At 46.3% G+C, this 14254-nt stretch overlaps 1 protein-coding gene across 1 annotated transcript; it reads left to right on the top strand.

Moving 5' to 3' along the window:
* The first annotated feature begins 1695 nt into the window (after positions 1 to 1695).
* On the top strand, positions 1696 to 5674 carry LOC109741038 (uncharacterized). Its single transcript, XM_020300118.4, has 11 exons — positions 1696 to 1956; positions 2036 to 2851; positions 2945 to 3100; positions 3185 to 3376; positions 3466 to 3772; positions 3869 to 4310; positions 4389 to 4584; positions 4677 to 4775; positions 4856 to 5112; positions 5195 to 5270; positions 5354 to 5674. The coding sequence occupies exons 2-10, from the start codon at positions 2039 to 2041 to the stop codon at positions 5253 to 5255; spliced, it is 2523 nt and encodes an 840-aa protein (XP_020155707.1). The 5' UTR covers positions 1696 to 1956; positions 2036 to 2038; the 3' UTR covers positions 5256 to 5270; positions 5354 to 5674.
* Positions 5675 to 14254: the final 8580 nt, after the last annotated feature.

Here is a 14254-nt window from a genome sequence, read left to right as displayed (position 1 = left end):
CTTTCCCTTTCTACTCCTTAAAAAGCAAGGTTGACCATTCATATCAAATGGTTGAGAATTTCAACTTTGGTTGTTCCTAGTGCATACCCCACCAATATTAAAGCTTTAAATGATTTTTGTCAATTTTCAGGACCAAGATACATCACACTTGTAGTTCAAATTTGATCAAGTTTTGATAAATCACTAGAAATTCGCCAAATGGATGAAATATAGAAATAAAACTAGAAAATTTATGAAACTTGGACAGTGAGCATCCAATATGGTCTACGTTGGATGAAAAATGCAAAGGCCCAATTTTGTAACTTATTTGATGTATTTCTCTCACAAAATAACTCATTTCTGACACTTGGGAAATGGAAAAATGTTTTCATTGCAAAGTAATCGAAAATTCCTATGAAAAAATTGTTAACAATGGCAACCCCCATGCTTGTGCTAAATTAGTCCAAGTTATCATTGACTATGCTATGGATGTGACCATGGCCATGGGCATATATATGGCTTAAAATTCATGCATGGTCATACTAGATAGGCCATTTTACGAAGCTTTTTTTCAAACTTGTGTATTGCAATCAAAATTTGGGGCATTTTTCATTTTCTTTGTTTTTTTTTAAATGGGGTCAAACTAGCAAGGTTGATCATTCATACCAAATGGTTGGGAATTTCAATTTTGATTGTGCCTAGTGCATATACCACCAATATTAAAACTTTAAATGATTTCTAACAAACTTTAGGACCAATATACATCACAGCTGTAGTTCAAACTTGAGCAAGTTATGATAAATCGCTAGAAATTCACTAAATGAATGATATATATACAAACAAAAGTAGTAATTCATGAAACTTGGGCACAGGGCATCGAATGTGATCTAATTTGGATGCAAAATGCAAAGGGCAATTTTCGAACTTATTTAATGTACTTCTCTAAAAAACATTTCTCACACTTGGCAAATGAAAAAAAAATGTTTTTCGTTACAAAATAATTACAAGATCATATGGCAACATTGTTCACAATGTCAATTCCCATGCTTGTGCCAAATTAGGCCATGTTAATATCGAAAATGCCGAACGATGGACGAGCACTATGAGGACTTTATCCAATCCGTCTGTTTTACACATTGGCCAGCTTCATCACAGTATTTGCGGGAGCTGTCCCCCCCCCCCCTAGACCATTCCCGCCCACGTATTCTGGTTGTCAGTGAGGGCGTTGTAGCGACAGAATCTAGCTTTGTGTTGATGTACCAGGTACACTCGAGCATGCGCATGCAGCAAGAAGAGAGTCGCCCATGTGGACAGTATTTCGCCCTTGCACGTGACCCCCTGTCACTGTCATGGTTCAGTTTTGTACAGATAATCCTTCATTAACAGCATATTAGTGTGAGATGGACCAAATTCAATCAAAGAGCACCGGCTGTGGATTGTCAACGACTCTATGTTGTAGTAAACCAAAGGAGTTCGCGGTTGGAAAATGACAATATCCCGCGAACTATCGTACTTAATCACAATTATGGCACCGTTTTGGACATATTTTCCCACCATGTTTTTGTGCCTCGGTAATTAAACACGTAATTTGTTTTTAGCAGCTAGACCGTGTAGTTTATTGGTTAGGTCCGTGGATGTCCAGATTCACGATGGGCCGGATGGAACAGCTACCATCTCACTATTTTCGTCACGTCTCGACGTGCAAAAAGTTGCGTGAGGGCCCACCACACATCAATTCTATCCAGGGGGACTAGTCATCTCACGCAATTACTGCCTCTGTCGCCGAGTTCATCTTCTCCAACCATCCTCCTCCCACCCACCCACGCACCAGAGAGGCAGGAAGAACAAGGCCGCGAGCTAGGAGGTAGAACTCCATGGTCGAGCACAGGAGCTGACACCCCCCGCCGGAAGCACTCAACTTATGCTTTGCCCTCTCACCGACCTGCTCCTCTCCAATCCAAGGCAGCCGATCCAAAGGTATGAACAGCATCTGTCTGACGCCATTAGTAGTGATTTAGCTGTTCTTCATCAATCTGAACAGTGTTCATGCAAATAGGTAATGGCTTTTGTGGGGATGGATCCCGTTTTCGCCGCCGCTGAATCCGCTAGAGTGGCGAACCAAGATCCAGCGAGCGAGGTTTCGCCAGATGAGTTGGACAGCGATGGCGATTGTTCTGGTGGTGATGGTGGATCCAGCGGTCCACCAGGAACACCAGCAATTACGTCTAGATTATCTTTACTCAAGCTAGGTTCTGTTATTAGCAAATTTTCAGATTTCAAGAAACAACTAGTCAGAGAAATAGGATTCGACGGGTTGCTTCATATTAAGTCATGGCAAAAGATAAATCTTAAGTACAGCGCTTACCTCATGGATAGAGTACATGTTGACAACAGCGTGATCAACCTGGAAGGCCAGGGCATGCTTGAGCTTACAGATGAGTCAGTTCACTCTGTTTTTGCAATACCACGCGGTGAGCTAGCAATTGGTCCAGAAGGTGTCGAACCGTCTGAAGCTTGCATTGAGTATACACGTTTCGCAGCTAGCATCAATGACAAAGGCACACACAGCTTGAAGGCAGCAGAGGCATACCTGATGCGGGACATCGCCGCCAACTCTAGAAAAATTGACATGGATTGTTTCAAAATTGCATTCGTCATCTTCGTAATTGGCCATGTTCTTGCTCCATCAGCCAAACATGATTACGTAACAATAGATTTCTGGGCTGCCTTGAGTGATGTTGACAAAATCCGAACATGGAACTGGTGTAGCTACATTTTGAAACATCTGTTCAATGCTGTAAGGAAATTCAAGTCAGATGTCATTAAACGAAATCCAACAATCCACATTGTCGGCTGCCATCTGTTCCTACAGGTACAAATGTTACGCACAACGAAGCCTCTGTCATTAAGTTAGTTTTAATATTTTTTTGCCCAAGCTAACAGTTGTAGATGCATATGTTTTCAGGTGTTTGTGCTTGACAGCCTCGAGCTTGGCCAACTGAACAAACCACGCGGAATGTACCCAAGGATAGCGCTTTTTGAGCACGAGTCGATGAAGAAGATGATTGATATCACATCAGTAAACATGGGTGGAGGAGAAATATCATTTCACGGGGCATCGGTTAGTCCACGAAAAATCCATTATCGGAAGACATACTCATTTTTAGTGAGCAAGCCGTAATTGTTTTTTATTTATGTTGACCAGGTCAAGGCTGAACAAAACATCAGCAAAGGTATTGTCTGCGCATCAACCGAGCTTGCAAATGAAAACATTCCGAGGCATTCTAATACGACGAAACGAGTCCAGATGCCATCTGCGCCTATTTTAAGAGCTACTTACAATAAAATTGGTCCACAAGATTTTTCAAACCACATACGTACAAACTATCCATCAATAGTAAGTACACACATCGATCTTGATTTTTGCCAAGCATGTTGAATCATTTACCGTATACACTAATCACGACAATGCATTTTTGTGAACAGTCCGATGAGAAGCTCGGGATACTTCTCCGTGAGCACAATGCTCGAGGTCTGGCAAACATTTCAGAGATGAGGCGGTCTTTCCAGTCATCAATGTTCACATTTGCGGACAAGCTCATCAACTGCATCGCTGAGAATTGTTCTTGTTGCAAGGCCAACGGACGTAAACAATGCATCCTGAAGAGTGAAAATCAAAACAGTTGCACCAACTTGGCCAACACTCCTATGCAAGAAAAAATAGACAATTCGTTTGTTACCCCTGTTTGCAACAAGGTTTCTCCCAGGCTGGCTGGACAACTCCCAAACGACGGTTTGTTCCGAAAAAAATCCAATTAGTTTACATACAATGCCTAGTTCAACCTACACCCTTTAAAAGTAACAGTTTTGAGAATCATTTCCGACGCAGGTAGCTCGTCGGCCAATAGCTCCATTGCAAGGAATAGGGGAGTTGTGTTCAGCCCGGCCATCCAGACGGAATCATCAAAAAAGGTGTGTCTTCGGCTGGACGACCCACTCCAAGCAGTTTCCCATTCAGCAGTAGATACTGTCAACAACTCATCTCTGTCTGGGAAGCAAGACACTCGCCGAGAGGTTGCCAATACGATTTATTCATTCTTTGATGACCTGACTGCTAGCATAGTCATGTACTATGTCGAGCAACGACCGAGCTCTGGATATGTTACATTCGGAACTACAAACGACACCGCGCCAGCCAAAATTCAGATAACAAAGTGCAACATCACCCGCGACCCATGGGCAATCGGTTCAGTTCCGATGCCACCGGCAGTCCCAGTCCTTAGAGCCATAAAAGATTGGTTGGCTGTGTCATCCACGTTCGTCCTTGAAAGGTATTTTCATGTAGATCCACTCAACATTTTCAATTTAGTATTTTGCACAGCTTTTTCTCACACCATATATGCGTTCAGGAAATGGATTATGCATCCAAAACCAAGACTCATACTGCTCGACGGCATTGAAATCCAACAACAACTATCAGGAAAAGAACAGCTTAGTCATGAGATGTGTGCTGTTATTTTTAGGAGGCTTTCACAAATGGACAAGACCTATTCGAAGGACACTTTGACTATGTTTTGGAGGAAGTTTCTTGAGCCTGATTTCGGCGTGAGCTCCTACCAATAAATCAGTCATAATACATAGTTTCTTTCGGTATTATATCTTTTTTGTTTGTTAAGTCTGTTTCTTGTGTTTTGCAGACTGCAGTTTTATCCAATGCCGATCCATTGACCATTCAGTCGATCCGTGCAACATTTACAGAAGAAAACGAGTTTTTTAGCCCAGCCTCTAGTCGGATGGTGAACCCAAAAAATTAAACATCTAAACTAAACTATATTTTAACATAACTTGTCTCCTTACTATCTGTTTTTTGTGGCAGTGGCATATACCTGCACTCCTACCGGACGGATGGGCCGTCTACGCATTCGACATGGCCAAGCGAAGGATTTTAGTACTAGACCCGGCCGTCGGCCCATTTGGTTTTAGCAATAGAAGGATCAACATGCACACATATGTGTCTGACCTGCTTCACGCTGCACTCTTCAGATGCATCCAATCTTTATATGATTCCTGGCACTGCAGTTCCGGAGAATGGACCCGTGCATTTCCTGTGATCATGTTAGAGAACATTGAAAAGTAAGTTTTGAAGACCACTCTCCATCATTGTTAGCTGCTCCCCAAAATCAAATTATGTGATGGCAAACAAACTTCCCCACAGGGAAGACTATGGCGTGTGTGCTTCGTTTTTTGCCAGGAATTATGATGGTGACAAACTCTAGATCCCACTAACTAAAGTAAGCTATCTTTAATGCTTTAGCAACAAAACTCTTTGCATCTTATCCACGTCGTACTAATTGTTATTACGGATGCATAACAGGCGAACCTGGAGATTCACAGGGACCTGATGCTCTATGAGGTTATGCGCCTGCAAGGCAATGAATCTCCAGTCCCTTCCGATGCACTTGAAGCTATTAAGGCGTCATTCGTAGCGCTGTAGCGCTTTGATTTTGGTATGTTGATGCTATTTGGCTTAGACGCTAGATGAATGAACCCTCATATATGAATGTTTCCATCCAAGAGTAAATGTTTTTAAGGACACTGTTTTCTTATGCAAACATTAGTAGTTGATGTTTTGCTAGGTGCACTGTTGTAACACACTTGTTATCAATTTCGTCCTACCCAATTATTTTCCGTGCTAGTCCATTTTCACTATGATGTGCCCACGGTCATCGGTTCTTTCGATGATCCGAACAAGCCTTTTTGTTATCCTTTCCCGCGGCAACACTTTTCAAATCTGTTTTTTGAGAACAACAACTATCTTTCATGATCTGAAGCATCAGTACTCATAGTGATAACCGAGAATAATGTGGTGACTAATACAATTGGATACAGTACACAACTCCTACAGATGCATATGAGCACAAACTAACAATAACTCGTGCATTACTAAAGGATACATTTAGGATAGTCTAGACTATTTTACCAAACAATTATCAGCATGTAGATTGCAAGAGCTATAGCAAACACCCACATAGAATTCTTAAGGTAGTTCTTGCCCAAAACGCGAGCATTGTCACCAGACTGTCTAGCAACATCACCACGAGCCACACCAGCCACCATCATTTTGGCACAGCTGTCCATGGCCGACTCCATAGCTTCTGAAAGTTGCCGAGATAGATTTGCCGCTTCAGTTTCTGCTGTCCTCGTAGCATCTTGCACAGCAGCGTTCCTCCTCTCAAGTAACCACACTTGGTCCCTAAGATCGATAACCAGCTGATTGAGGAAAGGATCTGCGATCGGATTGTCGTGCCACTCGTAGAATTCACAACCTCCCCTCTAACCAAGTGAAAGATCACAGAGGCAGAGTTAGAACACTGATTATTTCAGAACCAACTAACAAGAGACAGGAAGCAAGAACATCATCCTTCAAATTGCACTTCCCTCGAGCGGTAACATGTCTTGTATCTTCTACCTGGATTCTCGTCGCTCCATGAGATCCACATGGCTGCTTTTGGCTTCTCACGACAATCACATGGTGTGAATGGCTCGTAGTCCAGCAGCCCCTCTCTGTATCTAATGGGAGACCTCACTGGTGCAGAAAAACATCTACGAGCCCTGGAGGAAGAGGAAGCAGAGGAGGTCGACATTGCTTGTATGTCTAGAGATTGCTGGTTGCCAACACCACCCACCCTTCTCCCCTTCTCCCCCCTTCTTATACACTTTTCAACCCAGGGCACATCAATGAGGGAGTGTACCGTTGCACCAACAGTTACTTTCAAGTTCAAAAAGCAAAGAGACGTTGGACAGAAGGAGCCATCACATCGAACACACGATGGATGGCACTACATTAATAGCATACACCAGTTTCACCAATTGTCTTTCTTCGAACTAACCATGGTCCATTAATAGTAGGTTCCCACTCATCATAAAGTTTTCTAGGGATAGAAACTTCTAGTTCAAGCTTTTCTTCATAGGATTGCATTAAAGCATCAACGATATGTTTAGTAAAAGCTTTATTTTGATAAACATGAGGAGAATTTAACACGGATTGCAACAAGAAAATACAATCTATCGAAAAGCAATTATCATAATTAAATTCCTTGAAATCCAAAATAGTGGGTTCATTGCTATGTAAAGTTTTGACCTCTTTAATCCCACTTTTATAAATTTTTGCATCAAGATCTAAAAACTCCGAATCAGTGGGACGCCTTTTAACTAAAGTTGACTCATCTCCAATCCCATCTTTATCAAGATTCATATTGAAAAACAAAGATTTAATAGGAGTCACATCAATCACTTTTAGATCTTCATCATTATTATCATGAAAATCTTCCGGTTTAGCGGCCATCTTATTAACTAAGGTGGCTTGCTTATCCGAAATTTGGCCCACTAAATTTTCAAGATGAGCAAACTGAGATTTCAGACCATAAAATTCCTTAGACATATCATCGAGCTCTTTATTCATGTATTCCATAAAACTCTTTTGTTCTTTAAACTCGTTTCTGAAAAAATTATTATGCTCAAATTGCAAAGACATGAAACTTCTAACATTCTTTTCAATTCCTTCCAACCTTCTAAGGTGAGGATCAATTCCTTTTTGCAGAGCCATCAAAGCAAACAGGCACAACAGAAGCAAGCAGAAAGAGACGAATGGAAAAGGGGCGAAGAAAAGGCAAAGGTTTTCGAAAATCGTTTTAGAAGTGGGGGAGAGGAAAACGAGAGGCGAATGGCAAATAATGTAATGCGAGGGAGAAGAGTTTATGATGGTACTTGGTATGTCTTTACTTGGCGTAGATCTCCCCGGCAACGGCGCCAGAAATCCTTCTTGCTACCTCTTGAGCATGCGTTGGTTTTCCCTTGAAGAGGAGAGGGTGATGCAGCAAAGTAGCGTAAGTATTTCCCTCAGTTTTTGAGAACCAAGGTATCAATCCAGTAGGAGACAACATGTAACGCCCGGATAATTAGGCTATAGTAAACCCATGCTAATGATGCCATGTCATCACTCTTACTGTTGCTAATCCTCACTGGCTTTCAAACATCTTTCAAATTTCAAATCCAAATTAAAGTCAGGATTCAAATTTATCAAACATGCAAACTAAAATGTTCAAGTTGTTGCAAATAATCATTTGGTAATATTAGTGGAGAAATCATCTTTTTACAAAATGATTAAATGCTCTAAGGTTAAATAAAACAGTAAACTTTTTGAAAGAAAAGAAAACAAAAAAACGGGAAAAGAACCCCCCTCACCCTTGGCCGCTTGGCCACCCGACCCACCAGGTCGGCCCAGCAGCCAGCCCAGCTCCCCCGCACCAGACCCCCTGTTCCTCGGGCGCACCCGACAGCGCCCGCGGTCGCCACCGCACCCTCTCGCTGGCAGCGCCGGGAGGGGACAAGGGCGACAGCCCCGCGTCTCCTCGGGCTCCCCTCCCACTCCCCTCGTCCACTTCCCCCCTCCACCTCACTCTCTTGCGCGCTCCCCCTCTCCTTCCTCCTCTGCTCGCAGCCGAGCTCACGCCCGTCGCCGCGCCCCACCGTTGACGCGGCCATCGCCCTCCCCTCTCTACGCTGATGGGCCCAGGAGGACCGCCGCCGTCCGCTCCGTCGTCCACGCCCATGCGCAGGAGCTGGGAGCCCCTTCATCGCGGGGCAACCCTTCTTCCTCCGGTCTGGCCACCGCGAGCTCGCCAACGACTCCGGCCACCTCGACTCTCCCTCGGGCCTTCCCAGCAACGGCGGTGAGCACCACGTGCTCCCCCTCGTCCTACCCCTCGTTTTCTGCGCCCGTAGCTCGCCGCTTCTGCCATGGCCAAACACAACGCCTCCGTCGAGCTCCTAGTCGTGGCCACGCTCGCCGATGAGCTCGTCCGAACTCACAGTCGTGCTCAGCACGCGCGTAGGGCCCCGTAGCGCTAGCTAGCTCGCTCCGCCGTGCCGTGTATCGCCGGATCCGCCCATGCCCGAACTCTGGCGCCGCCTCCGCCGCTCGTCGTCGCCGTCTCCGGCCATTCCCGCTCAAGCCGCCGCCGCAGCTCACATCGCCGGCGCGCGTGCCCCGCCCTGCTCCCCCCACACGCCTGCCACATCCCGCATCGGCCCGGTGTGACTCGCTGCATCGCCGCGCGCGCAGCCCCACCCCGCGCCTACCCACCTCCTCCTGCTAGCGCCGCTCGCGCTCGTCGCGCCTCGCTCGCCTGCCGCGGTTCTCGTGGCCGGTCGCATCCCCTGGCCGCGCGCCAGGCCCTAGGCTGCGCCGCACCAGCGCCCCCGCTGGCCTCGTCGAGGCCATGGCCTCGCCCGGGCATAGCGCCCCAGGGGCACGGGCGCCCGCCCGTTAACCCGCCCCGGCCCGCTGGCCTTGTGCCACTGGCCTATGGGCCCCAGCGCCCTGGCCTAAAAAATTAAAATGAGTTAAATAGATTAATTAATTAATCAACGAATTAATTAACTTAATTAATTTAGATTAATTAACATAACTTAATTAACCTGTCTAATTAAGCTAGCTAACATTCTATGACAATGGGACCCCTGTCAGTTTGACTGGTCAACAGGTCAAAGTTGACTGCTGACATCACTCTGACCTCATGCTGACAGAATTATTCATTTTCTTTTGAATTTAATAATTGATAATAATTTCAGAAAATGGCTAAAACAATAATAAATCGTCGAAAATAATCCGTAGCTCGGATGAAAAAGTTTTATACATGAAAGTTGCTTAGAACGACGAGACGAATCCGAATACGCTCACCGTTCATCTTTCACATGCCCCTAGCATAGCGAACATCGAACTTTTCCCCTCCGGTTCGTCTGTCCAAAAATGCCTAACTCCGGGAAAACTTTCCGGACGTTACCCCCCTTCGCCGGTATCGTGTAACACTTCGTTAGAACACCCCTAGCCCTGCGTATTGTGATGTTATACACTTGTTTGCTCTGTATTTACTATTTCTTCCCCCTCTTCTCTTTGGTAGACCCCGTGACGGCTGCCGATGCCGCTGTGATCGACTACGTCACCAACGACCCCTCCTTCTTGTCTGAGCAACCAGGCAAACCCCCCTTTGATCATCCCGATATCGCCCATTCCATTCTCTCATGCTTGCATTAGATTTTGCTACTGTTATTGTTTGCTCCTATTCTGATGCATAGCCTGCTTTTGTAACCTGCTCATTGTACCTTACCTGCTTATCCTAAACTGCTTAGTATAGGTTGGTTAGTGATCCATCAGTAACCCCCACCTTGTCCTTGTTACCCCTGCTTCATCATCGACGACTCGATCAACGTGATCGATGACCAGAGCCCGACACCTCACATCACATCACGCCCCTTTTTGTTGCTCGACTCTGCAGAGCTACTATCGAGTGCCGAGGGTGATCCCTCATAACGCACTCCTGATGATAATTCTGTAGTGTAACTATTCGGTCGTGGTCATCGAGGGTGATTTCCTCTTTTACCATTCCCGATACGGCTCTGTCGTGCAACACCTCAAGTGTGAACCTCGAGGGTGGGCCCTCTTACGTTCACCTTGATGATTACATCGAGTGGAATCCTCCGTGGGTGATTCCTCGGGTTTCCCCTTGATGTTTGGACACACGATTACCTTGACTTTACTTGAGACCTTTGTTGAAGTCGGGTCGGCCCTGAGGGGTACCCGCGAGTTGATGTGAAAGTCGGGCGGGCCCGTTGAGCACCCGCGAGTTTTCTACATGGCACGGCCGGGCAGTCTGGGCCCTTGCCGTAAGTCCATGAGATGGGGCGACGGGGTCACATTATCGTGAGTCTCTGCTCGTCTCTGCGAGACCCCAATGCACTAACAGGTTTGGGCATTTGTTCTGAGTTGGCCTTTGGCCTTTGCGCACTAACCACCACGCGAGAATAGATATGGGCCTCGACATCGCAGTATCAGCCGAAGCTTTGTCAGACGTCCAGTTCAGCACTGCGGCACGGTCGGATTGTGCTGGCCATCCGAGGCGGTGCTGGTATCCACCCTGCTCGCAACGACCCGGAGTGCAACGGGCGATGGGCCCAAGACCCCGGGGTACTTAGGATGTAGACCGGCGGGGACCTCTCTGCTGAGCCTAGGTAGGGCTGCGACGTGTTGATCTTCCGAGGCCGGGCATTGACCCCAGAAAGGTGTGTCCGGCCAGAGTGATCGAGCGTGTTGGGTAACGTGGTGCACCCCTGCAGGGAAGATATATATTCGAATACCGTGTCCACGGTAATGGATGTTCAGACTTGTATCCCGATCTATTACAACTAGAACTGGTTACTTGAGACATGTGATGGATATGTGGCTCCGGGATTGCTTTCTCGTAGGGAGTCGAGGAAGGATCTTTGGGCGTTGATACTACAACATGTTTGTTAATTATAAACTGTTATTCTTTACTCTTCTACATGCTGCAAGATGCTTGGAGCTGCTTGAAGATGCTAGTCTTCAATAGGCTAGGCCTTCCCCTCTATTCTGGCATTCTGCAGTTCAGTCCACAGATACAGCCCTTCCATTTGATACCAATGCATACTTAGCATAGATCTGATGCTTGCGAGTACTTTGGATGAGTACTCACGGTTGCTTTCCTACCCCTTTCCCCCTTCTTTCTTCTTTCCGGTTGATGCAACCAGATGGTGGATCCTTGGAGCCAGATGCCACCGCCGACGGATACTACTACATGGAGACCGCCGACGACTAGGAGTAGTTAGGAGGTCCCAGGCAGGAGGCCTTGCCTCTTCGATCGTTCTTGCTTTTGTGTTTGCCTTCTTAAGGCAACCTTGTTTAACTTGATGTCTATACTCAGATATTGTTGCTTCCGCTGACGCTTGTGTTTCGAGCTTCTGTATTCGAGCCCTCGAGGCCCCTGGCTTGTAATATGAAGCTTGTATTGTTTTATTTGTGTTTAGAGTTGTGTTGTGATATCTTCCCGTGAGTCCCTGATCTTGATCGTACACATTTGCGTGTATGATTAGTGTACGGTCGAATCAGGGGAGTCACAAGTTGGTATCAGAGCCGACTGCCTGTAGGAATCCCCCTTTCCAACTCCTTGGCCTAAGTTGAGTCTAGTCTTTGAAAAACTGATTTACTAACATGGTTGTGTGGCTTACGGGCCCACGTCGCCATTGGGTGGTATTAGGATCTTTTATTCCTCGTCTATACTCTGGGATTCTGATCTCTCTCCTATTCGGGTTAAATGATTTTGCAAAATCTAACATTAGGTTCTCGTGATCACATCCATCCGGAGATTCGTCTTACGCCTTTTTTGAATTGAGGGCCGGGATCTGCTTCACATTGTTCATGGGCCGTAGGATCCTTTTATCGAGGGCACCCTGCGTCGTCCCCTGCAGATTCCTTGCTCTAATGGTTTTCTCCGACGTTGATCTAGCCTTTGCTATGTCTCGTTGTTGTATCCCTCCATCGCGTGCAAGCGTGCCGCCTAGTATGTCTAGGATGATTCTCTTGTCCGAACTCATACTAACAACGTGTAATTGGCTCTGTATATGCATCTGTATGTCTTTAATGACTACTGCTTTGTACATACTGCGCATTTGCTCTTTGTTCAAGTTACATCATGAATGAGTCCATACACCTGCTCCAACCTCTTGTTAATACTGCTCCCTGATGTTTTTAGCAGGATGGCTGACGATCCTCCACCTCCACCCTATATTGCCGCAATGATGCATCAGTTTGAGCTGAATCGTCAGTTTATGACTGGAGTAATGGCTCCGTTTCCAAACCAGAATGCTCATCAACAGCCTGCCCCAATAACACTGCCAGAATTTGTGCGCCTCAACCCGTCCATTTTCCGCAACTCCACCAATCCTATGGATGCTGATGATTGGCTTCGTGACATCTTGTTTGAGATGGAGTCAGCTAATGTTGCTCCTGCCAGTTACGTCACCTTTGCGACATTCCACTTGAAGGGTCCAGCTGCTCAATGGTGGGAAAGCCACAGGGGTATGTTGCCTGCAGAGATTACTTGGCAGGAATTTTAGTTAGCCTTCCGTGCATGGCACATTCCTCAAGGTCTGATGGACCAGAAGAAGAAGGAGTTTCGCAAACTCTCACAGGGCACAATGACTGTGGATGAATATCAGAGGAAGTTCCTTGAATTATCTCGCTATGCTGCGGATGACGTCTGCACTGACGCTCGCAAGCAAGAGAAATTCCGTGAAGGACTGCGTCCCGATATAAAGCTCGCACTTGTTGCTCATGATTGCGCAGACTTTGCGACGCTTGTCAGCCAAGTTTTCCGAGCTGAAACTGGTCTGACTGAGTACCAGGAATCGCTCAAGTGTACTCGAGATGTTGGCTCATCCTCGAGTCAGCCTGCTCAGAAACGTCGAGTCTGGATCCCACACAATGTTCATCATCGACCTGCTCCAACACCAAGACCGTCTTATGTTGCACCTCGTCTGCCTCCGCCACCGAGACAACTAATGATTCAGGGTGGACAGTCAGGACACCTTACCCTCGATTGTCACTAGGGCCAGTCTCAGGATGCACCACACCCTCCTGTTAGTCGTAAAAAGAGTTGTCGAAACCGCCGATTCAGAAACCGTAATATCATACCAGCTGCTATTGTACTTGGCCATGCCAATCATGGCGATGCTGAAAAGGCTCAGGAGGAACCGACTATCGTGCTGGGAACTCTCTCTGTTAATTCAGTACCAGCCTCAGTTCTCTTTGATTCAGGGGCTTCGCATGCCTTTGTGTCCCAACAATTTGCTCAAATGCACGGGCTAGGCATGGAAGAATTACTCACTCCTCTAACAGTTCAATCCCCGGGATCCAAGTGGCAAACCACAATGGTAAGCCCTCACAACCAAATCGAGATTGGAGGTCTACTTTTTCCGGCTTCTCTCATTGTACTCGGACCTTCCAACATAGACATCATTCTTGGTATGGATTGGTTGACCGCCCATAATGCTAAGATCGACTGTGCCGCCAAGACAGTACAACTCACTCATCCTTCTGGCCAGTTAATCAACTACTCAACTCAGATGGTCCAGGATGCCGAGAATCAGATATATGTTCTAAATGCATTGAATGCTTCACCTCTCGAGGGAATAGAGAACATTCCAGTCGTTCGTGATTTTGAAGATGTCTTTCCAGAAGAACTTCCAGGAATACCCCCTGCTAGAGCTGTTGAATTCATCATAGACTTGAAGCCGGGTACTACTCCTATTGCCAAGCGGCCATACAAGATGCCGCCACATGAACTCCTTGAACTTAAGGAGGAAATCGACAAATCTCTTCACAAGGGATTCATTCGTCCTAGTTCCTCTGCTTGGGGAG

Source organism: Aegilops tauschii, chromosome 6, assembly GCF_002575655.3.
Source record: "Aegilops tauschii subsp. strangulata cultivar AL8/78 chromosome 6, Aet v6.0, whole genome shotgun sequence".
NCBI lineage: Eukaryota > Viridiplantae > Streptophyta > Magnoliopsida > Poales > Poaceae > Aegilops > Aegilops tauschii.
Note: the sequence above shows the minus strand (reverse complement) of the source record. Positions and strands in the feature narration are given on the sequence as shown.